The following is a 24,610-nucleotide window of genomic DNA, read 5'->3' on the forward strand; positions in this document are numbered from 1 at the left end:
AGCTAAGGGTAAATGGACATGATTCACCCCTTGCAGGAATAGCACTATTCCTGCACAGTTTATTGAATCCAGGGTAATCATTTTTCTTAATATTTGCACTCAAAACATTGACTCTATCTCCTCATTGTTTTATAAATCTTCTCACATATACTTCCATAATATCTTCCAAAATATCTGAAGTTCTGTCTACAAAAATGTCAACTCAAAAACTGCTTGCTTGTCTGTTTTTGTACACGATTAGAGACTAAGTCATGATATAATGGAATATTATTATTAATGCCAATAGTGGGTATTTTCTTTCTTTCTTTCTTTCTTTCTTTCTTTCTTTCTTTCTTTCTTTCTTTCTTTCTTTCATTTTTTTCTTTCTTTCTGTCCCTCTCTGTCTCTCTGTTTCTCTGTCCAATTTCCTACTGCACATATGCTATTAACAAAATATGACATCCAAATGATTAACATTTCTCCTAGATATATATTTTATTTGATGTAGCCAGTACTCATTCAGAAATATTTTTATATTGCTAGAGCAGCAGTTAGCTTTGTTGCCTCACATCAAGTTCTTTGGTTTGATTCTTGGCTGGGTTTGTGTTTGTGTGGGTTTATGCCAGATTTTCTCACACATTCCAAATACATGCATTTGGAGTGTTTCTCCCCAGGCATCTGTTGAAAATGGGCTCTTTCCCACTTGGACTTTCCTGGGAAAAATAAATGCATTTTACTTAATCATCTATCTAGCTCATATCTGAAATACTCAAGTCTGTACATATGATACCATTCCTTACCCAAATATTCACCAATGGCTTATACAAAATTATTTTTTGTTCCAACTTATTTTCAGGGTCTGTGACTTAGGTAGTCTTTCCTTATTGGTTACATGGCCACACCACAATAGGAAATGTCTTCTTCTGACAGCTTCACATTTATCTCTGCTACCTTGAGGCCCTAGTTATTTATCCTATAACCTTTGATAGATTGTTTACTAGTTCTCCTGATTCTTACCTGACACGAGTATATAATTAAGGTAACAGCATGTCAGGTATCCTCTTCTGCTAAATGACAAACATGGATGCCACTCTACAATCATGATGGCTGTTCTGGAATAATACTATTTCTGAATTAGTATTCAAGAGCTTCTTGTAATATTTTTAATGTTTTGTCTGCAGGTAAGCATGTGGTAAGTCAACCTTTGTGGAATGCCTTACATATGTTGATGGTATTAAAATGTTCTGTCCCAGTGGTAGGCAATACTGCAGAGAACACAACACTGGCTTGTGGGACACATATATCCTGCCTTTCTCCTCTTTACTGCTGGCATGATGGAAGGGCTTACTGACTCCATTCTACTTTAGTTAATATTCATGCATGTACCAGCTTTTTTGCAGTGGCATCTCTACTGTGATCCTGAGTGCGTATGGGCACTATATGCGCTTATGAAACTTTGGATTTTAATTTTTTTGTGGATGGGTCTTCACATTTTACACCTTCAAACTGCCCACATCCTGATGAACTCTTGTCTTGTATCTGCCAACAACCATGAGATGTTTTCTGCTATGATTTTATCATTATCATTTTGTGATGGTACATACAATAACTCAGTAGCATACCATTTTAAGTCCATTTTCACCTATAGTCTCTGCGAACTACTGATGTTTATCTGTTAGAGACATCTATCCATTACCATTCTAAGTCATTAGAACATTAAATTTTATCTTCAGTAACCCAATTCTGAAGTGCATATATATTTACCTGTACTTGTTCCTTCATAATCATAGGAGCAGTAAAGGATTATGAAGCTCATGGGCTTGGAGCTGAACATTATAAAGGGGCTTTTTTGGTGTGACAACTGCATATTATTTCAGAAAAACTTGGAATTGATGGAGTATGGCCTGTTTCAGATTAGTGGGCCCTGAGCAGCAGTTCCAACAGCCCCCTTATTAATGCAGCCCTGGTCCTCAGTCAAACCTGTGAATAGAATCAGCAGGACCTATTTCTGACATGTGGGTCTGGAGTTGCAGTTTTATCAGCCCCCTTATTAATACATCTCTGTAATAGAAGCAACTGGACCTGTTTCTGACATGTGAGTCTGGAGCTGCAGTTCCCCTTATTAATACAACCCTGATTCACAGACAAACTTGGGAGCAGAAGCAACAGGGCACATTTCAGACATGTGGGCCTAGAGCTGCAGTTCCATCAGCTCCTTTTGTTAATTCTCTCCTATGTAGGAGCATCTTCTTATGGTTAACAGAAATTCTAGAATAAGGTGCCCATATACCTTCCATTTTTAACTTTATCCTGCTCTTATCTGAGGTGACATCTTATGGTCATCTTCTGTCACATTATATAGTCCAAGACATAAGTCATTGTGTCAGTTTCTTCATAACCTGTGAGAAGCAGTATCTCTATCATAGTGTTAGTCACATTTTAGGATTGGTGTTTGTATCCGTGCACCCTTTTCCAGACACTTGGACGCTTTTGCCATCCTTTATATGCACACTTATTCAGTTTGCCTTTCATATGATATTTCCTGCAAAAATGTTTGCCATTTGTTTTGTTATGGTAAAAGGTCACAAAGAAATAATGTTGGCAGTTTGATGTAGTTTGGACCCTTATTCAGTTTTTGTTGACAGTCAGATACATCATTTGCAGCTGATTCCAGTGAAATGCAATGTTTTTGACATGGTCTACTTCAACATGTTTGTTTTTCTAAGTTCAGTATTGTATTCTCGCAGGATGCATGCCTCAATAGTCATGTGTCATACTGCATTAGATAATCCCTAAACTAAACGACATTGTTCTGCAATACCAAAGAGATCTGTCATGTACTGTCATGTACGTCAACACTGTAAATGAGTTGCTAATGAAATGTGAATTATTTTTCAGTAACCTCAGGCTGAAATGATACGATGAAGTGTCTTCAGTGATTTCAACAGTTTTCATGAGGGTTTATTTGGTTTAGAAGTTTCTGCACAATGTCCTGTACACGTTGGCTTTCATCACATGAAATGGTTGAGAAACTTTCATTTTTAGTGCTGTTTCTTTCTTCATACATTTTCAGTCTTTTAGTAAAAGCTAACTGGATTTGTACAGCAGTAAATCCCATTAACTGGATTTGTACAGCAGTAAATCCCGTTAACTGGATTTGTACAGCAGTAAAAACTGGATTTGTACAGCAGTACCGAATACAATTCCCGTTAATTGGGTTTGTACAGCAGTACTGAATACAATTCCCATTAACTGGATTTGTACAGCAGTAAATCCTGTTAACTGTATTTGTACAGTAGTAAATCCCGTTAACTGGATTTGTACAGCAGTAAATCCCATTAACTAGATTTGTACAGCAGTACCGAATACAATTCCCGTTAACTGGATTTGTACAGCAGTAAATCCTGTTAACTGGATTTGTACAGCAGTAAATCCCGTTAACTGGATTTGTACAGCAGTAAATCCCGTTAACTGGATTTGTACAGCAGTACCGAATACAATTCCCATTAACTGGATTTGTACAGCAGTACAGAAAACAATTCCTGTTAACTGGATTTGTACAGCAGTACCGAATACAATTCCCGTTAACTGGATTTGTACAGCAGTACCGAATACAATTCCCATTAACTGGATTTGTACAGCAGTACTGAATACAATTCCCATTAACTGGATTTGTACAGCAGTACCGAATACAATTCCCGTTAACTGGGTTTGTACAGCAGTACTGAATACAATTCCTGTTAACTGGGTTTGTACAGCAGTACTGAATACAATTCTCATTAACTGGATTTGTACAGCAGTACTGAATACAATTCCCATTAACTGGATTTGTACAGCAGTACTGAATACAATTCCCGTTAACTGGGTTTGTACAGCAGTAGTGAATACAATTCCCATTAACTGGATTTGTACAGCAGTATTGAATACAATTCCCGTTAACTGGATTTGTACAGCAGTAAATCCCAATAACTGGATTTGTACAGCAGTACCAAATACAATTCCCGTTAACTGGATTTGTACAGCATTACTGAATACAATTCCCGTTAACTGGATTTGTACAGCAGTAAGTCCCATTAACTGGATTTGTACAGCAGTACTGAATACAATTCCCGTTAACTGGATTTGTACAGCAGTAAATCCCATTAACTGGATTTGTACAGCAGTACCGAATACAATTCCCGTTAACTGGATTTGTACAGCAGTACTGAATACAATTCCCATTAACTAGATTTGTACAGCAGTAGTGAATACAATTCCCGTTAACTGGATTTGTACAGCAGTACCAAATACAATTCCCGTTAACTGGATTTGTACAGCAGTACAGAAAACAATTCCTGTTAACTGGATTTGTACAGCAGTACCGAATACAATTCCCGTTAACTGGGTTTGTACAGCAGTACTGAATACAATTCCTGTTAACTGGGTTTGTACAGCAGTACTGAATACAATTCTCATTAACTGGATTTGTACAGCAGTACTGAATACAATTCCCATTAACTGGATTTGTACAGCAGTACTGAATACAATTCCCGTTAACTGGGTTTGTACAGCAGTACTGAATACAATTCCCTTTAACTGGATATGTACAGCAGTATTGAATACAATTCCCGTTAACTGGATTTGTACAGCAGTACTGAATACAATTTCCGTTAACTGGATTTGTACAGCAGTAAATCCCAATAACTGGATTTGTACAGCAGTACCAAATACAATTCCCGTTAACTGGATTTGTACAGCAGTACTGAATACAATTCCCGTTAACTGGATTTGCACAGCAGTAAATCCCATTAACTGGATTTGTACAGCAGTACTGAATACAATTCCCATTAACTGGATTTGTACAGCAGTAAATCCCATTAACTGGATTTGTACAGCAGTACCGAATACAATTCCCATTAACTGGATTTGTACAGCAGTACTGAATACAATTCCCGTTAACTGGATTTGTACAGCAGTACTGAATACAATTCCCGTTAACTGGATTTGTACAGCAGTACTGAATACAATTCCCGTTAACTGGATTTGTACAGCAGTACTGAATACAATTCCCATTAACTGGATTTGTACAGCAGTACTGAATACAATTCCCATTAACTGGATTTGTACAGCAGTACTGAATACAATTCCCGTTAACTGGATTTGTACAGCAGTACTGAATACAATTCTCGTTAACTGGATTTGTACAGCAGTAAATCCCATTAACTGGATTTGTACAGCAGTACTGAATACAATTCCTGTTAACTGGATTTGTAAAGCAGTACTGAATACAATTCCCGTTAACTGGATTTGTACAGCAGTACTGAATACAATTCCCGTTAACTGGATTTGTACAGCAGTACTGAATACAGTTCCCGTTAACTGGATTTGTACAGCAGTACTGAATACAATTCCCATTAACTGGATTTGTACAGCAGTACTGAATACAATTCTCGTTAACTGGATTTGTACAGCAGTAAATCCCATTAACTGGATTTGTACAGCAGTACCGAATACAATTCCCGTTAACTGGATTTGTACAGCAGTACTGAATACAATTCCCGTTAACTGGATTTGTACAGCAGTACTGAATACAATTCCCGTTAACTGGATTTGTACAGCAGTACTAAATACAATTCCAATTAACTGGATTTGTACAGCAGTACTGAATACAATTCCCGTTAACTGGATTTGTACAGCAGTACTGAATGCAATTCCCATTAACTGGATTTGTACAGCAGTACTGAATACAATTCCAGTTAACTGGATTTGTACAGCAGTACTGAATACAGTTCCCGTTAACTGGATTTGTACAGCAGTACTGAATACAATTCCCGTTCAGTTTCTGGTTTTTATGGATGTCTTTACTTCCAGGATTCTGTAGTATGCTAAGGTTACTTTGTATAATTGTTATATGGCTTTATAAGTATGTAATATATTTTATACCAGCAATTACTCTGCAAAAGTAATTTCCTATAGAATTGCTAATCTCTTTGTTATAGAAAACACTTATAGCATCTATTTTGCTAACCAAGTAAACCCATTGTCATCTTTCATACTGTACTCACTTAACCGACTCCTATTTTCACACCAGTACATTTTTTCTTACTTGCTCTGTATTTTTATTTTCATTTTAGATTCTTACATTTCTCACCAGATTTTTACCCTATACTAGAAAGACGCATGGGGATTAAATCATTAATCCTAGCTGATACAGACTATTAAAATAAACCCGTCACTGAGATGAACATTTAAACAGTATCCAGCTAAAGATGATTCTGAGCTTCCCATCATCATTGCTAACTCTGTTATTTTTGCAGAGTGCATCTAGAAGGTTCTCAGCTACAAAACCATGCATGCCACATTTGCTGTTTATACTGTTCTTTTGAATATTGGGTTTTTATTAAATATTTAAAATCATTTCAGTTGTTTGGACTTGTATTACTGAATTTATAGCAGGCATTATTGTAACTGGTTCCAAGTAAGTAACATTAGAGAACATATAGAGAGTGGCATATTGTAGCTGGTTCAAAATAAGAAACATTAGGAAACATAAAGAGAGTGGCATTCTGTAGCTAGTTCCAAGAAAGAAACATTAGATAACATATACATAGTGGCATATTGTAGCTAGTTCCAAGTAAGAAACATTAGAGAACATATAGAGAGGGGCATATTGTAGCTGGTTCAAAATAAGAAACATTAGGAAACATAAAGAGAGTGGCATTTTGTAGCTAGTTTCAAGAAAGAAGCATTAGATAACATATACAGAGTGGCATATTGTAGCTAGCTCCAAGTAAGAAAGATAACATATAGAGCATGGAATACTGTAGCTAGTTGCAAGAAAGAAACACTGAATAATGTATGGAGAGTGGCATGTTTTAGCTGGTTCCAACTAAGAAACATTAGAGAATGTATAGAGAGTGGCATATTGTAGCTGGTTCCAAATAAGAAACATTAGAGAACGTATAGACAGTGGCATATTGTAGCAGGTTCTGAGTAACAAACATTAGAGAATGTATAGAGAGTGGTATATTATAGCTGGTTCCAAACAAGAAACATTAGAAAATGTATAGAGAATGGAATATTGTAGCTAGTTCCAAGAAAGAAACATTAGCGAACATATAGAGTGTGGCATATTGTAGCTGGTTCCAAGAAAGAAACATTAAAAAACATATAGAGAGTGGCATAGTGCAGATGGTTCCAAGAAAGAAACATTAGAGAATGTATAGAGAGTGACATATTGCAGCTGATTCAAAATAAGAAACATTAGGGAACACAAAGAGAGTGGCAAATTGTAGCTAGTTCCAAGTAAGAAACACTAGGTAACATTTAGAGAGTGGCATATTGCAGCTGGTTTCAAGAAAGAAATATTAGTAAACATATAGAGAGAGGCATATTGTAGCTAGTTCCAAGAAAGAAACATTAGCGAACATATAGAGAGTGGCATATTGTAGCTGGTTCCAAGAAAGAAACATTAGAAAACATATAGAGAGAGGCATATTGTAGCTGGTTCAAAATAAGAAACATTAGGGAACATAAAGAGAGTGGTATATTGTAGCTAGTTCCAAGTAAGAAACACTAGGTAACATATAGAGAGTGGCATATTGCAGCTGGTTACAAGTAAGAAAAGGTAGCAAGCTTAAACAAAGTGACATATTGTAGCTGGTTCCAAGTAAGAAATATTAGAGAATGTATAGAGAGGGGCATATTGTAGCTAGTTCTAAGTAAGAATCACTAGGTAACATATAGAGAGTGGCATATTGCAGCTGGTTTCAAGAAAGAAACATTAGCGAACATATATAGAGAGAGGCATATTGTAGCTAGTTCCAAGAAAGAAACATTAGCGAACATATAGAGAGTGGCATATTGTAGTTGGTTCCAAGTAAGAAATATTAGAGAATGTATAGAGAGTGGCATATTGTAGCTGGTTCAAAGTAAGAAACACTAGAGAATGTATAGAGAGGGGCATATTGTAGCTTTTTTCAAGTAAGAAAAGGGAGAGAACATATAAAGTGGCATATTGTAGCTGATTCCAAGCAAGAAACATTAGAGAACATATATAGAGAGGCATATTGTAGCTAGTTCCAAGTAAGAAACACTAGAGAATGTATATAGAGTGGCATATTGTAGCTGGGGCCCAGTATGGAGCTCCATATGCCATACTGAGGCTGGTATATTCTAGAATGGACTCATTGAAGCTTCCCAGATGATGGCTTGCCATTTTCTCCCCTTTATTTGGAAGCAGAACATGTAGTGGTATGTTTGCTTCCCTCTGGAAGTGACTGAACATGGTTATATAGAGAAGATCCTGGTATCTGGCAGGGTTTCACAAACATGAAACACTACCTCAGTTCTCCCACATTACATTAGATGTATCGCTGAATCTAGAGCCATCTGAATTGTAGGAGAAACTCTACAGATGCACCATGAGTTGGGCTAAACTTCCACAACTGGGCCATGCAGGAATACTCTTACCTGCTGTAATTAAATAGCCTACAGAACATTTCTTCCTCTAGTGAGATAGAGCCGGCATTCCCTTTACCCATGCACACACAAGCACACTCATACACACATCCTATGCCTGTAGATAGTTGCAATCAGACCAACCTTGTGTGAAAGATAACTTTCTTACTCAAAATATACAGGTCACTTATACATTTGGTCTACAATGGTATGACAAGCTTTCTATACACTTTCAGATAACCCATGCAAAATGTTCACACCATACATTACACCCATTATTTATCCGACATCAAAGGTCCTTGCTGGTTATGCCAGTTCTGTGGCAGAGAAGGACATAGCCTTGACTATGATCAAAGTGACCTGGGTTTTATTAGTTGTTCACACAATGGAGAAGCTGGTTAGGGTGAATAGCAAATGCCAGCTTGCACATGCAGGATAAAGGGATGGCAGCTTGGTTTACCACACAGCAGCAGGAGCAGGCACCTAACAGATACTAGGTGCAGCCTTCAACTGGTCATAAGGACCAGCGATATGCGTCCATCAAACAACACTTGTGCTGTAGCCAGGATGGCCATACATGAGAAAAAGAGCACATTACATCTGGTCTATTACTGTGTGAGTTCCTGCAAACCTAAGCTCTCTAGGGGTTAATATTTATTTAATAATAATAGAAAAAAAAACTATGTTCTATCCACCACCTTGTCAGAAACTCATTGTTGGTGGAAGAGTTATGTGGAATAAGCAACCCTTTATGACTGACTGATGATTTCCCTCTCCACCTGACAATCATTAGAAAGACTGCTATCAGAACTGAGGAAAACATAGAAAATGTGCAAGCTGGTGACATGTCATGTCAGGTGTCTTAAATTAGTGACACAAGTCAATATTATGCAGGACAGCTACAACCCCCAAGGAGCAGCACAGATGCTCTTGCTTGTTTGGTTTACGATTAGATGGTGCAAAGTAATCCACATCAGGTACAAAGGTCATCTCTCTTCAAATTAAATTAGCTATTCTACATGAAATTTGCAAGTCATCTATACCTTGTGTGAGCCATGCTACAGCAAATGCACAAGTCATCTCCATACTATGTTAACTATGTTACAGAAAATATCCATGCATACCGACTCAATTACCTATTTCAGACCAAATATATGGGATCAAAATGTTCAACACCGGAAGTATACCCCTCACTGGTGAGATCAGATCATAAACTAATCTCGCTGGAGGTCCTCATCCCGCCCCCACCTGAAACAAAAAAGACCACAGTGAAAAACTTCTCAAAAGCCGATTTCACACTTCTAAAAACTAGTGTGGTCTCCTTTAAGGCCCCTGAGCCAGTGGTAAACATTACTCAAACCGCTGAATCACTTACAAATGCCTTCTACCAGCACCTACAGGACTGCATGGATCAGGCAATCCCAAACAAAACTAAGACTCTCTGTACCAAAGGCAAGCGTCCAGTCTGGTGGACCCCAGCCATAAACAAGCTCTACAACAAAAGGAGGAAGCTACTACAAGATAGAGCAAAATCCTTGAAAGGTAAGACACCTTTGATCATTATAAGTAAAAACTAAGAGCTCTCATAAAATCATCCAAGGCAAATTTTGAGAGAAAAATCGCCAAGGACTCTAAAGACAATCATAAGGCCTTCTTTAGCTATGTTAGAAACCTAGGAGGAAACTCCCAGATATGCTCAGAATTAGTTCAAAATGATGTGAAAATTACTGAACCTACACACATTGCTAACATACTGGCTGACAGGTTCAGTGCAAACTTCTCCCCCCCAAAAGGAGAGATATCTATTCCAGAGGATTGTAGCCCCCAAACATCTCCAACGCCCAGGTGAGAACTGCCCTCACTAAGGCAAAACACAGCATCCATGGGACCAGATGGTGTCCCGGCTGTGTGCTTCATGAACTCAATGAGGAATTAAACCCACAGTTAGGACAACTGTTTAATCTTAGCCTCACCTCAGGATCGCACGTACCAAGGAGTGGCGACTGTGGTCCCACTTCATAAGGGCGGTGCCTCCACAGACCCTGGAAATTACTGCCCCATTAGCTTGACAAGCCTTATCTGCAAAGCCATGGAGAGGATCATAATGGAACTCATAAATAAAGACATAGGGAACTTGCAGACTTTGGATCCAACCCAGTTTGGCTTTGTCAAAGGCAGATCCTGCCTCTTAAACTTGGTTGACTTTTTCGAGACAGTCACCAAGGCCATTGATGAGGGAAAGGCAGTCCATACAGCCTACCTTGACCTGGCAAAGGCCTTCGACACAATACCCCACTCAGGTATCATCGAAAAACTCATCAGCTTGAATGTAAACCCATACATCACAAGATGGGTTGCAAACTGGCTAAGCGACAGAACCCACAGGGTCAGAGTTGCTGGAGCCATGTCAGACTCAAAGCCTGTCACAAGTGGTGTCCCACAGGGCTCAGTCCTGGGTCCACTCTTGTTTGGCATCTACTTTTCTGAAGTACAAGCAAACACAGGAGGGTTATGGCTGACAAAGTTTGCAGATGACTGCAAACTGGGCCATAGTCGAAAAACATCTGACACAGATATCCTCCAGAAGGGCCTCACAGAAACGGATAACTGGTGCCAGAGCCATGGCCTGAAGTTAAACGCCAAAAATGCATAGTCATACCCTTCGGGAAAAACAAGGTTACCCTAGCTACCATATAGGTGGCAATCCACTGAGCACAGAAAAGTCATCAGGGATCTGGGGACCCAAGTTGACAGTAGCCTTCGCTTGACACTCATGTTGCTAAAGTAGTTAGGAAAACCTTCTATATCGCCCACCTGATCATGAAGGGATTCACATCTAGATCAAGGGAGGTCATCGTCCCCTGTACTCATCACTCATTAGACCTATGATTGAGTACAATGCCCGCTCGAATGTATCTGACCAGACACCTGATGCAGCTTGAAAGGCCCCAAAAGTTCCTCACCAAAAGGATAAAGGGTCTCAAAAATGTCTTATGCTGCCCGACTGAAAGAACTCCAGCTCTATTCAGTCTCATACCGCTTGCTCAGAGGTGACCTGTGCCTGACATATAAGGCCATGTCAAACCCAGATTTGATGAATATGCTTCACCTCAAAAAATCTAGATCCCTCAGAACCACAAGGGCGGGAGACTTAAACCTTGACACGGTTATAAATAGAAGGTGCTGGAGGGACAGATTCATCACCCAGAGACTCCCTATGCTGTGGAACAAAATCCCGGTACATGTGAGGCAGAGCACCTCGCTGGCCTTGTTCAAGAGGAATCTTGACCAATGGATGGAGATCAGATATACCCCAGGGATTACTTCAGTGTCACTGCTTGACAGAGGCACAGAAAAATGATAGGCATAGTTTTTATTCAAACTAAAGGGGTGGCAAAAGCCACATAACTATGGGCTAGGCTTATAAATGCCCTTGGGCAGATAGCCTAGTATGAACCTATGAATCTGCACATCACATAAGCTATTCTACACCAGATGTGCAGATCACCTACACACTGTGTCAGCTGTCCTACATCAGATGTGTGGGTCACCTACACACTGTGTCAGCTGTCCTACATCAGATGTGTGGGTCACCTACACACTGTGTCAGCTGTCCTACATTGGACGTGCTGGTCACCTACACACTGTGTCAGCTTTCCTACATCGGATGTGTGGGTCACCTACACACTGTGTCAGCTGTCCTACATCAGATGTGTGGGTCACCTACACACTGAGTCAGCGGTCCTATATCAGATGTGTGGGTCACCCACACTGTGTCAGCTGTCCTACATCGGATGTGTTGGTCACCTACACACAGTGTCAGTTGTCCTACATCAGATGTGTGGGTCACCTACACGCTGTGTCAGCTGTCCTACATCAGGTGTGTGGGTCACCTACACAATGTGGCAGCTGTCCTACATCGAATGTGTGGGTCACCTACATGCAGTGTCAGTTGTTCTACACCAGATGTTTGGGTCACTTATACACTGGGTCAGCTGTCCTACATCAGATGTGTGGGTCACCTACACACTGTGTCAGCTGTCCTACATCAGATGAGGGGGTCACCTACATACTGTGTCAGCTGTCCTACATCAGATGTGTGGGTCATCTACATGCAGTGTCAGCTGTCCTACATCAGATGTGTGGGTCACCTACACACTGTGTCAGCTGTCCTACATCGGATGTGTGGGTCACCTACACACAGTGTTAGCTGTCCTACAACAGATGTGTGGGTCACTTATACACTAAGTCATCTGTCCTACATCAGATGTGTGGGTCACCTGCATGCTGTGTCAGCTGTCCTACATCAGATGTGTGGGTCACTTATACACTGTGTCAGCTGTCCTACACTGGATGTGTGGGTGACTTAGACACTGTGTCAGCTGTCCTACATCAGATGTGTGGGTCACTTATATGCTATGTCAGCTGTCCTACATCAGATGTGTGTGTCACTTATACACTGCCAGCTGTCCTACATCAGATGTGTGGTTCACCTACACACTGTGTTAGCTGTCCTGCATCAGATGTGTGGATCACTTATACACTATGTCAGCTGTCCTACAACAGATGTGTGGATCACTTACACAATCTGGCAGTTGCCTTACATCGGATGTGCAGGTCACCTACACACTGTGTCAGCTGTCCTACATCAGATGTGTGGATCACCTACATACTGTGCCAGCTGTCATACATTAGATATATGGGTCACCTACACACTATGCCAGGTGTCTTAAATGAAATGCATTGGCACAGACTAACAAATGCATTGACATGGGCCTGGGTTAGAAAATCAGTATAAATGGGTCTTCCATATACAGATATGCAAACGCATACAGACTCACATGCGCATATTCACAACAGGCCTACATGTACATATGTTTTACCTGTCTGATTTGTTATCTCCCCTTTTGAACACAGGACACAGTCAAAGCAACACACTGGTGTTCCCTGCCGAGTGGCTTTTCGATGTCCAGGTGAGCAGCTCTCACTGCAGAAGGATGGCGGGACCTGGGAAGAAATGAATGAGAAGGAACCCTGAGCATCTCAATTCAGTTACTCAGCAACACGTTAAATTGTTTTTTGTCATTATTTGCAATTCTAATTTCATGTTGTCTGTATATAAATGTATGTTTTGACTAATGTATAAAAAACATAATAAGATTTTAAAAACGGAGCCAAGACTATCATAATAACTGTTTTAGGTTTCTCAGTAAGGCAAAAGCTGTTTAGCATTGTCTTAGTAGTTATGTGGTCCATATTCAATTAAATATTCTAAACAAAGAAAACTGAATTTATGTTAATGTAGAATGTGTTAAATGATACCACTCTATAATGCCATCTCCATTGGTACGAAAAGATAAACTCCTAACTATGACCCAAGGGACCCAGTTTAATTTAATGTCTCAAGTGGGGGCTGGAACTGGTGTGGTGAGGATGAGCCTGCCTGTCTTGGTGGTAGCAGGCTATGCTGACCCATCCTGTTCTACTATCCCTTCAAGGCAAGGTAGAGATGCTTGGGGCTATTCTGGGACATGTTTTTGGCTCAACAAGCTGCGACTGTAGCCTTCATTACCAGGTATACAGAGTTGTGTATATGCAAAAGAAGACACAATGTAATAAAACAGCACCATTGCTGAATAGTGATAGGGCTACAGAAAGGTTTCTTCTAAGGTAAGGTGCAGGGTTAAGGTGGGGGCAGAGTAAGCAGGTATTAGTAAGGTAGGCAGGGGGGCTTCACGCATTTCAGCATTAAAAAAGAAAAATACACTTACCTCCTTTCCTGCAAATAACATGGATTTCCATTTGATAAAATCAAATATCCACCAGCACAAAATTTGACAATGTATAAAAATGACCCCTTAAGGACATCAGGTGTTTTAGCAGATGTTAGCCAAACATTCCACTTATGCTGTGCTGACTAGGCGATAAGAAGGCTGAAACATGCATGTCCACAGCTAGTAGAGTTTGGCTTTATTGGACTGAATTGTCCATAACAGACTTAAGAAGGAGGAAAAAAAAGTCATGGACATTCAGACCTGCCATATAGTTGAAACACCTGATTCCTTAAGAGGTAATTTGCATATATCCCGTGTTACGTCTAATGCAAGAGGTTTCAAGGAATCACACAGTGGAAAGTCTAGCTTAGCTAGATTTTTCTTTTAGTTTTTACTGCTTCATTTGTCTGTGTGACTTTGGTACTCATTGTTTTAATACATATGCAAGCACACATACAGACATCTATATCTATATTTATCTATGCACCTACTGACACAAAAACACACACATATATAAATAAAAGAACAGAGACAATATTACTAGGAATCTAATATACGGATTTAATGAAATTGCTGGAAGAAAACCAGAAAACCAGGGTTTGCTCAGATGAGCTTCTTTGTTGCACAATAATCCATGTGTTGGAGTTATAGTCATGCTATCTCTGTTGTTTTGCTGTTTTGTTGTACTGTTGTTATGGGTACTATAGTTTACATGTAACTTTGAGGACAGTATATACATATATATTTATATCTATATATAGCTATAGATATACTTAGATAGATAAATCTCTCTCTCTCTCTATATATATATATATATATATCTATATATATATATATATATATACATATATATATATATATATATATATATATATATATATATATATATATATATATATATATATATATCTATATATATATATATATATATATATATATATATATATATGTATATATAATTGCAATCTACAAGACCAAACACTCATATGAGTGATTTATGCTGATGTAAAAATAGTGAATGCTCATATGAGCGAATGTTCTTTTTAATGCTGTTTTTTCTTGCAGATTATTGTATGAGATTGAGTTGCAGAAGGATGGGGGAGTTTGCCCTTACCTTGCTGTTGTGTGATCTTGGAGTTCGTTATATATAATTAGCAGGGGGTGTGGTGCATGCAAAAATAAATAGTTTAGTTTGTTCTGTTCTTTTTGATCATTTTGGATTATAGGTTTATAGGTTCATAGGTGTGTACTAGGCTAATGGCCCTGGAGCTTTTACAAGCCTAGCCCATAGAAGTGCCCTGGCATCGTGCCACCCAAGGTTAGTCCCCAGTGCCTCTATCAAGTAGATCCACTGGAGTGTTCTCCAGGGTGAACTTTCTATTAAACTTTCTATTACCCATCCGCTCATCAAGATTTCTGTTAAAGAGGGTCAGCGAGGTGCTCTGCTTGACATGTATGGGAAGTATATTCCAGAGCATGGGCAGTCTCTGGGTTATGAACCTGCTCCTCCAGTACATTCTGTTGATTGTGGTAATGAGGTTGAGGTCTCTGGAGTGTGAGGTATGGAGGGATTGGGATTTCTTTAGATGTAGCATTTCCTAACAGAGCTGGGTCAGACATGGCTTTGTAAGTCTAGCAGAGATCACCTCTAAGTAGGAGATATGAGACAGATAATAGTTGGAATCTTTTGAGTCTGTCCATGTATGACATGTTTAATGCCTATGATCCTCTTCGTGAGGTACTTCTGTTGCCTCTCCAGCTGTTGCAGGTGTCTAGTGAGGTACATGCCAAATGGGGCATTATACTCAATGATTAGTCTAATGAGGGAAGAGTAGAGAGAGACAATGACTTCTTTTTTCCTGGATGCAAAACTCTTGGTAATGAGATGTGCCACACAAAAGGACTTTCTGACTACAGTGGCAATGTGGTGGTCAAAGGAGAGGTTGCTGTCAACCTGCATTGCCAGATCTCTTATAACACCTTCAGAGTTCAGTGGGCTCCCATCGATGTGGTAATTAGTGGGAACTGAGTTTTTACCAAAGGGGATGACGACGCATTTTTTGGTGTTAAACTTAAGGCCATGGTTTCAACACCGGTCATTGGTCTCAGTGAGGCTTTTCTGTAGGATGTCTGCACCACTTGGGGAGTTAATAATGGTTCCTAGCTTGCAGTCATCTGTGAACTGGGTCAGCCAGATTCCCTTTATGTTGGCCTGGACTTCTGAGAAGTAGATGCCGAACAGAGGAGAACCCAGGGTCAATCCCTGTGGGACTCCACTCATGACTGGTCAGCAGTCTGACTTGGAGTCCACTACTTTCACACTGTGTGTTCTATCTGAAAACCAATTTGCAACCCACCTAATGATACAGGGGTTGATGCCTAGTTTGGTGAGTTTATCACTAAATCCTGAGTGAGGAATGGCATCAAAGGCCTTGGCCAGATTGAGGTAGGTTGTATGCACTGTCTTACCTTCATCCACAGCCCTGGTGACTTACTCAAAGAAGTCAGCCAGGTTGAGCAGGCATGCTCTCCCTTTCACAAAGCCAAATTGCATGGGGTCTAGAGTTTGGAGATTCCTTATATCCTTGTTAATTAGGTCCATGATTATGTGCTCCATAGCTTTACATATCAGACTTGTCAGGATAATAGGGCAGTAATTCCGAGGCTCTGTAGTCACTCCCCCTTTATGGAGAGGGATGACTGTAGCAGTGTGTCATTCGGTAGGGACAAAGCCTAAGGTGAAGCTGTGACTGAACAGGGCACACAGATGTGGTGCCAGTCCGCTTTGTAGCTCATGTAGAACACAACCAGGCATATTATCAGGTTCCATGGAAGCTGTATTTTTGGTCTTGGACAATTCAGCTTTAACCTGTGCTGCAGTAATGCTGGGTGCCTGGCATTCTTCCGTTATTGTGATTGGTCCTTTAGGTGGGTGAGAGGGGTAAAGTTGGCACTGAATCTGTTGGCCAGTATGTTGGCAATATCTGTTGGCTGAGTACAGGAGGTACCATTGCGCAGTATCTCAGTGCAAATCTGGGTATTGCCATGGAGGTTCTTGAGATAGCTATAGAAGGCTTTTGATTGTTTTTAGTGTCTGTCACAATTCTGTCTTCATAGCTGGCTTTATAGAATTTGATGAGGGATTTCAACTTTTTGTTGAGGCTAATAAGGGAGTTTTTCCATTCATGGGACTTCACCTTTTTCTGCAACAGTTTCTTCCTTTTGTTGTGGAGTTTATTAATGGCAGAGGACCACCAGATTGGCTTCCATTTTTTGGAGGAGAGCGTCTTGGTTCTGTTGGGTATGGCTAGTTCCATGCATGTGTACATGTTCGTACAGCGCATCGGTGTTTGATTCGGCAGTCAATTTTCCATTGGCATGGGCGCCGTAAAGTTAGCCACCTCTGTTTTTAGGAGTCCATAGTCAGCTTTGGAGAAGTTTTTCAAGGTGGTTACCTTTGCGGGGGGTGTGGGTGAGATGTGAATTTCCATGGTGATTAGTTTATGGTTGGATTCTAAAATGATTGATCTTTTTACATTTGCTGTTTTCAGTGTTCAATATTTCATGCTACAATTACTGATATGTATATATATATATATATATATATATATATATATATATATATATATATAATTTAAATGTGTATTGTGTGCTTTTATTCTTTTTAATTGTCTGATGAATTCCTTATGAATATTTGAGAAAAAAAGGTCTATTTAAGAGCTATACATATTGTGAAAAGCATATATCCGTTCTTTTACAGACAGTTGCCTCTGAGCTGTCCTTGAATAAAGATGCATATACCGTACCTGTAGAATCGCTGAGTCTTTCTTGATTTTGTGCTAGACTGTAATATCTACTGGGCTAGAGTTTGAGTTTCATATGGTACTAAAACACCTAAACATACCTGTAAAATGAAAAAATAAAATAAAGTTGAAAGAAATACACTATGGAGTTGAAAAGAAAAGGCTGTGGAATCGATGTCTAGACAATTAAGTGAAATAAATACCAAAAATCAACAAAATCAAAACTCTAACAGTGTCTGCCCTCTGGAAAAGAGCAAATCAAAAAAAGCTGACAGCATTACAAAAATTTCAAAATGTAGCGCTCACAACCCCAAATTGTTGCTAATATCAATTCTGATTGCAGCAGAAAGACATAGGAAATTGTCATACTAAAAGCTATACTTGCCATTGCAGTCACAATGCACTTTATTTATTTTTAATTTATTTTATTTTATTTTTGCATTTTGTTACTGGGATAGTCTAGCTTGGCAAAGTTCCTTTTCATTGGAGGCCTGGGGAGAAACGCACAAAATCATAACAGAGTTGCAGGGCTAATATAGCATAACATTGAATGCTACAGTACATTAGGTATGCACAATAATAGAACAGGAGATTTTCATAGTATACTAGTCACGCACGTATACACTATTACACAATCAACGAAGATGTATACATATAGATGTAGCGAATATATACAATGTGGGCAAAGAGTCAGATACAATGATATGTAAGGGTGACAGAAATGTAGAAATTAGGGGAAAAACTAAGAGGGGAGAAAGGATAGATCAGAGAAAGAGAGAAAGAATCATAGCAGTAGAGAGATGAGTGTCAAGAGCTACAAAGCTGGATGAAACAGAAATCATGAACTGGAGAGAACAATTTAGAGAAGTAGGTGGATGTACGAAAGTTAGTACCAACAGATAGCCAGACAGAATCTGACCTGCTGGGTTAATGAAGAGATAGACTTGGTAAGTGATAAAGTGGGCTGTGTTACCCAGCAGTTTCATGTGTGCAGAGCCCTGTGTCCATTAGATGTTTTTTTGTTCTGATTTAAAGGCAGTAAGTATATTAATTTACCTTAGTCAGAGTGAGATAGTATTCTATTTTTTAGCGACACAGTTCAAAAAAGTAACAAGAATATAAAGTTATCCACAGTACTGAAGCCATCAATGACATTGCAACCACAGTGTAGTCCATCCAAGAACTAGAAAACTTTGTCATGAAGGTTTGGAATTATGTTTAGTACTGCTTCAGCATTGTAAAATAAACCAGTGGAAGTACCAAAGGCTATATTTTTACATATAGCAGGAGATGAAGCTGGACATCTATATGTAATGCATCTGGTTTATTGGCTGATGATAAAAATCAAATAATTATTAATTAAAGAGAAATGTGATCAAAATTGTTAGCCTAGAAAAAGTCCTTCTCCTCTATGTTCCATATCATGAAAGGAGATACTACGAGCTCAGCTATCTGGAATTTTCTAAATAATTATATGTCATTTGTGAATATTAACATGATTTATACAGAAGTGTAACAAAAGTACTGTACCATAACTGAAGGAACCATTCCCAATCTCTGGAAAATCTCTCATATTATTCCCTTACGCAAAGGAGGTAATGCTATTGACTATTCAAACTACAGGCCTATAGCCCTCCTCTCTCCAATAGCTAAGATTATGGAAAAATGCATTCACCAACAGCTAATGAACCACTTACTAAAACATAACATACTAGCAAACTGTCAGCATGGTTTTAGGCCTTATCATAGTACCACCTCAGCTCTCCTATCCTTTACAAACACCATTAATAATAACCGTAATAATAGCAGTCTCTCATCAGCACTCTTTCTCGACCTATCTAAAGCCTTTGATATGGTTAACCATCAATTACTCATAAACGCTCTGTCATCCATCCCTCTAGAGACCAAAGCAATTCTCTGGTTTAAGTCCTACCTTAGTAATAGACAGCAAGCAGTTCTTTGGGACAATCAACTATCTTCACACCTTCCTATTTCCTTGGGAGTCCCTCAAGGTTCCATTCTTGGTCCTTTCTTTTTCTCATTATTCATCAGTGACCTTCAAATAGCCATTCCTCAAACAACCTGTATACAATATGCTGATGATCCCACTATTATATGCTCTGCCAACTCTATTTCTGGACTGCAGTCTCTAACCCAGACAGCTTTTAACATCGTAGAGACATGGTTCTCTAAACGGTACTTTCTTCTGAAGACTAAAAAGACCAAGTTACTACTGTTTACAACAAACAGCAAGTCCCCCCCATAGATTTCTCCATTCAATCTAGCAATGGTACCCTTATATCCCCAGACACTTCCACCAAACTATTAGGTATTACAATTGATAATAACCTCACCTTTGACATTCACATTAATAACACTATTAAATCTGTTAATAAAAAACTGGGCTCCCTATATAGGATAAAACCTTTCCTGACTCCAACTGCCAAAATGACTATTGCACACTCCCATTTAATTTCAACTCTATTGTATGCAGCCCCCATTTACACTAATCTAAAAAAAAGTAATCTTACCAAACTATCCAACTCCTATAATAGTATTGCTAGATTTGCCACTGGAAACCCATATAGAACTCACCATTGTCTTGACCTTCGTCAAATAGACTGGCTAGAACTAAAAAACATTCTGTTACTTTCCCAACTTACCATCACTCATAAAATCTTCTATCAACCTAACAATACTCCAGTACTAAACAACCTTATATTACCCTACAGGAACCTTGATTCCTTACGCTCCTCCAGTAAACTTCTAGCTAGGACCACCAAGTCTAACAACTTAGCTGGTGACTCACTTTTCTCAAATACTGTTGGAAAACATCGGAACCTGTTGCCCTCTGACCTTACTGCACTTCCATCCCTTTCTCTCTTTAAGCAAAATCTTAAGAAATATCTTAAAAATCACTGGCTATGCCCTTGCTATTTCCCAGACTGAATCTCTAGATATCTCTTGTCATTTCTTGCCGTTCTACTCTTCTCTTCTCTTTCCTGTCTATCCCTCTACTTTAGAGGCAACTCAAATAATCTCTCCTACTTGACAACAATTATTATCCTTTCCACTTAGCTAAGAATGTACCCTGTTGGTAGTATTTCCTGCCTTTTGCTTTATACCTCCTCCTTTTCCTCCCTAACTATTTTCTGATAATATGTTTAGTAAATTAACCATAGGAAAGTTACTGTCTGTGTAACTATTTTTACCTAGGTTTTAAAGATACCTCTAATAATGTCTATGGACTGCCCTAGACTTACATGCTGTAAAATGAGCTGTTGATGTATGTTGTATCTATTAGACTAATGTGTATTCAATTTAAAACCTTTTTTGCTGTGGTGGTGGTTGTTGAAATTGGAGCTTTTCTCCCCGGGCCTCCACTGAAAATGGAAATATATCCAGCTGGACCAGCCCGGTTAACAAATGTTAAATAAATAAATAAAAATAAATAAAATAAAAGGCAGATACTGCCAGCACAGCTGTCTAGAATTTTATAAATGGTTATGTGTCATTTGTGAATGTCAGCATGCTTCATGTAAGATGCTTGTGTTACAAATGTATTAGAACTGTATATCATATTGTACAGAAGTGTGCTGAAGAGATATTTTGTAACGTATGGAGGGGAAATATATATACACTATTTTAACTGTTTAGATGTACATATTTTAACAATGGAAACTGCAACACAAGAAGTTAACGTCAGAAGAATAGTTGTGATTGAATTACTTTATGGCTGGGCCACAAAAAGAGATGATATCTTTCAGTTTCAGTGCAACAGGAGACATAATGTCTAGAACTAGAAGTATTTTGTATTGTCTTTAAATGTGGGCGAATATAAATTGTTGTATGACTTCCACTATTTGCCAAACGATCTGAGGTGTATGTATTTTCACAGGTAGATGCTAAATGCTACCAGCTGCATCAGTGGGGGGTTTCACCTGGGATAGAGTCAGATGAGAAGAAGTGATGTCATTCTGCAAGCTATCCCAGCAGTAATATTTGGGATATTAATTAAAGAACTCTCTGAGAGAGAGACTGAGCATTTTGTATTTTGCCTTTGACCTGACAAGATCATCCACTCACCACATCTGCCTGCTTGCTCTGTAAGTAGATCTAGGGGAACAGTATAATTCTTTTAGATATAGTAATACCATAACCTACTTTATTCATCTACTATGTTCTGCAATAAATAAATAAATAAATAAATATAGTCAGGAATATAGCAAAACTTAATTGTAATGTTTTTCTTTATTTATTTGAGACTGTCCTGCAATGTTGTTTTAAATATTTCCTGTGATTTTTAACTCTGATGCAACTTTGATTATATACTGAGTATTTTCTTGTTCTTTTATTAATTATAATTAAATATATTTAAACCTTTCATTGTGGCTGATATTTGTGAGACATATTTAAGTTCTGAGAGTACATGCATAGTTATTTGGTGACACTGTGGGCCACTCCCAATAGCCTTGCTCTTGGTAAAACTACCATTTGTATTGATAATAATATTACACAGTAAGACTGGAACCCTTTGTTAAGGGCATTAAAGTAGCTGATAAGGAGTGACTGGTGGCTGTAATAACTACCTTATAGTCTGGGCAGAAGGGGGCATTGCTAGTAAACTTGTGTCAGCCTTTCTCAGGTGTGTGTGTGTGTGTGTGTGTGTGTGTGTGTGTGTATAAATCAAATCTCAAAGACTGTGCATCTCCCTCTTGGGCAGGGACACAAGCACTGGTTGGGCAGGGAGGGTGCTGAAGGTCTTGGCTTGGCCACTCAGCTGGGATCTCAACTGTATAGCTGTGTCAGTGGGGAGTCTTACTGGGGATCTGAAGAAAGAGGGATAAATCAGCCCCAGACTGACTGTGGTCTCTGTGTGCTCTTAATTGAAATTGCACTTTACTGTATGTGTACTTGTTATCATCCCAATGTACATCACTCACTGGTGCTAGTGGTGAGGACTGAGGCTCCTTGATTACTGTTGCCAGTGGTGGGGCATCACATTCCACATACTGTTTTTCCAGGAAATCAGGGTCCAGATGAAATGATTGAGGCTTATGTGACTGAACTGAGCCATACAGGAAGAGAGAGTGAATTTGGTGACTTGTTAAGAGATAGGATGGTATGTATATAAGAAGTGACCTGGTAAGGAACAAACCTTTTACTGAGAAAGGCTTAACATTTTTATAAAGCAGTGGATGTGTTTATAGCCAGCAAAACTGCAACTATATAAATGAAAGTACCAGCAGATGAGCTCATGGTTCGTAAAATTAAACCACAGCAACTGTTAGAGTTAAAAAGATGAGGAAAAAGCATTTTGACTATACTGGTGCATCTTTGGTCAGAAAAGGGAGACTGTGAGAAAAAACAGCAGGAAATCATTTATTTGCAGAAAGTCATGTATTAGCAGGAAGTCCTGTATTAGCAGGAAGTTGTGTATTAGCAGGATGTCCTGTATTAGCAGGAAGTCATGTATTAGCAGGAAGTCCTGTATTAGCAGGAAGTCATGTATTAGTAGGAAGTCCTGTATTAGCAGGAAGTCATGTATTAGGAAGTCATGTATTAGCAGGAAGTCATGTATTAGCAGGAAGTCCCGTATTAGCAGGAAGTCTAGTATTAGCAGGAAGTCCTGTATTAGCAGGAAGTTCTGTATTAGCAGGAAGTCATATATTAACAGGAAGTCCTGTATTAGCAGGAAGTCCTGTATTAGCAGGAAGTCATGTATTGATAATGGATTTTAAAAGTGAAGAGGCAGGTTAGGGAATGATGAGGAGAACTTTTGAAAGAGGTGTTGTGAAAATTTTGAGGTTGGAGCTTGCCTATTGATTAATTATACATTTTTTCAGTCCTTCACCATCCATCATGGTATCAGCGCAGCACCCCAGTACCTGCCTATGCTAGGTCTATCAGCTGCCTATTTGCCCCCTGGACTTTAATCTGGTTTTGCTTGAACCAGTCATGGAGTTGGGCATCTGGTGGCATGGCACGTCTGTGCATCCATCCATTTTTTTTTAACTTGATGACTACCCATCCCCCCTTGTGGACTTATTGGCATTCCTGGGAGGTAGGGATGCAGTGGAGACACGCAGTCTATTTTCTGTCTCTATAGCAGCTCAGTCATGTCTCCATCCTGTTCTTCTCTTTAGGCACACCTTTCAATGTGCCCCTCCTCAGCCTCCATCAGCATGGGGTCTATATTAGAACACCAAATTTTCAAAATTTCGAGTGTTTTAATATGGACCCATTTTCAGCGAACGCTGAAAATATCGAAGAAACTGAAAACCGAATTTTTTCCTAGGGAAAGAATTCAGTTGTCTGTTTCTGTTGCTTCGGTATTTTCAGCGCTGTGGCGGAAAGTTGCGGGTCGGGTTCAGGTAAGCGTGCGATTGTGTGGATGTGAGGGTTAGGGCGGGGTATTTGAGTTAGGGTTAGGGGGTGAGTGAGGTGACTGTGCAGTAGTGATGGACCTTAGGGTTAGGGTTTGGGTTAAGGTAAGTGAATAGTTAGTGGTGTATGTATAGTTTAGTGTGGGGTTAGGTGTAAGAGTTTAGGTGTATGTGTGTGGATTGCTATTTGTTTGGTGTGCTTGTGTTGTGTGTATGTGTTTTGAAACAG

At 39.2% G+C, this 24,610-nt stretch overlaps 1 protein-coding gene across 1 annotated transcript in view; it reads right to left on the bottom strand.

The window, feature by feature from the left end:
• Nucleotides 1-24,610, bottom strand: part of LOC122814493 (vomeronasal type-2 receptor 26-like) — an 86,057-nt gene that overhangs the window by 36,939 nt on the left and 24,508 nt on the right. The window contains exon 3 of the mRNA XM_044087068.1: nt 13,302-13,425. Within this exon, the coding sequence (XP_043943003.1) occupies nt 13,302-13,425 (124 nt within the window). The remainder of the gene's footprint in view (nt 1-13,301; nt 13,426-24,610) is intronic.

This window comes from Protopterus annectens, chromosome 10.part0 (assembly GCF_019279795.1).
Source record: "Protopterus annectens isolate FY-2018-M chromosome 10.part0, PAN1.0, whole genome shotgun sequence".
Taxonomy (NCBI): Eukaryota; Metazoa; Chordata; order Ceratodontiformes; family Protopteridae; genus Protopterus; species Protopterus annectens.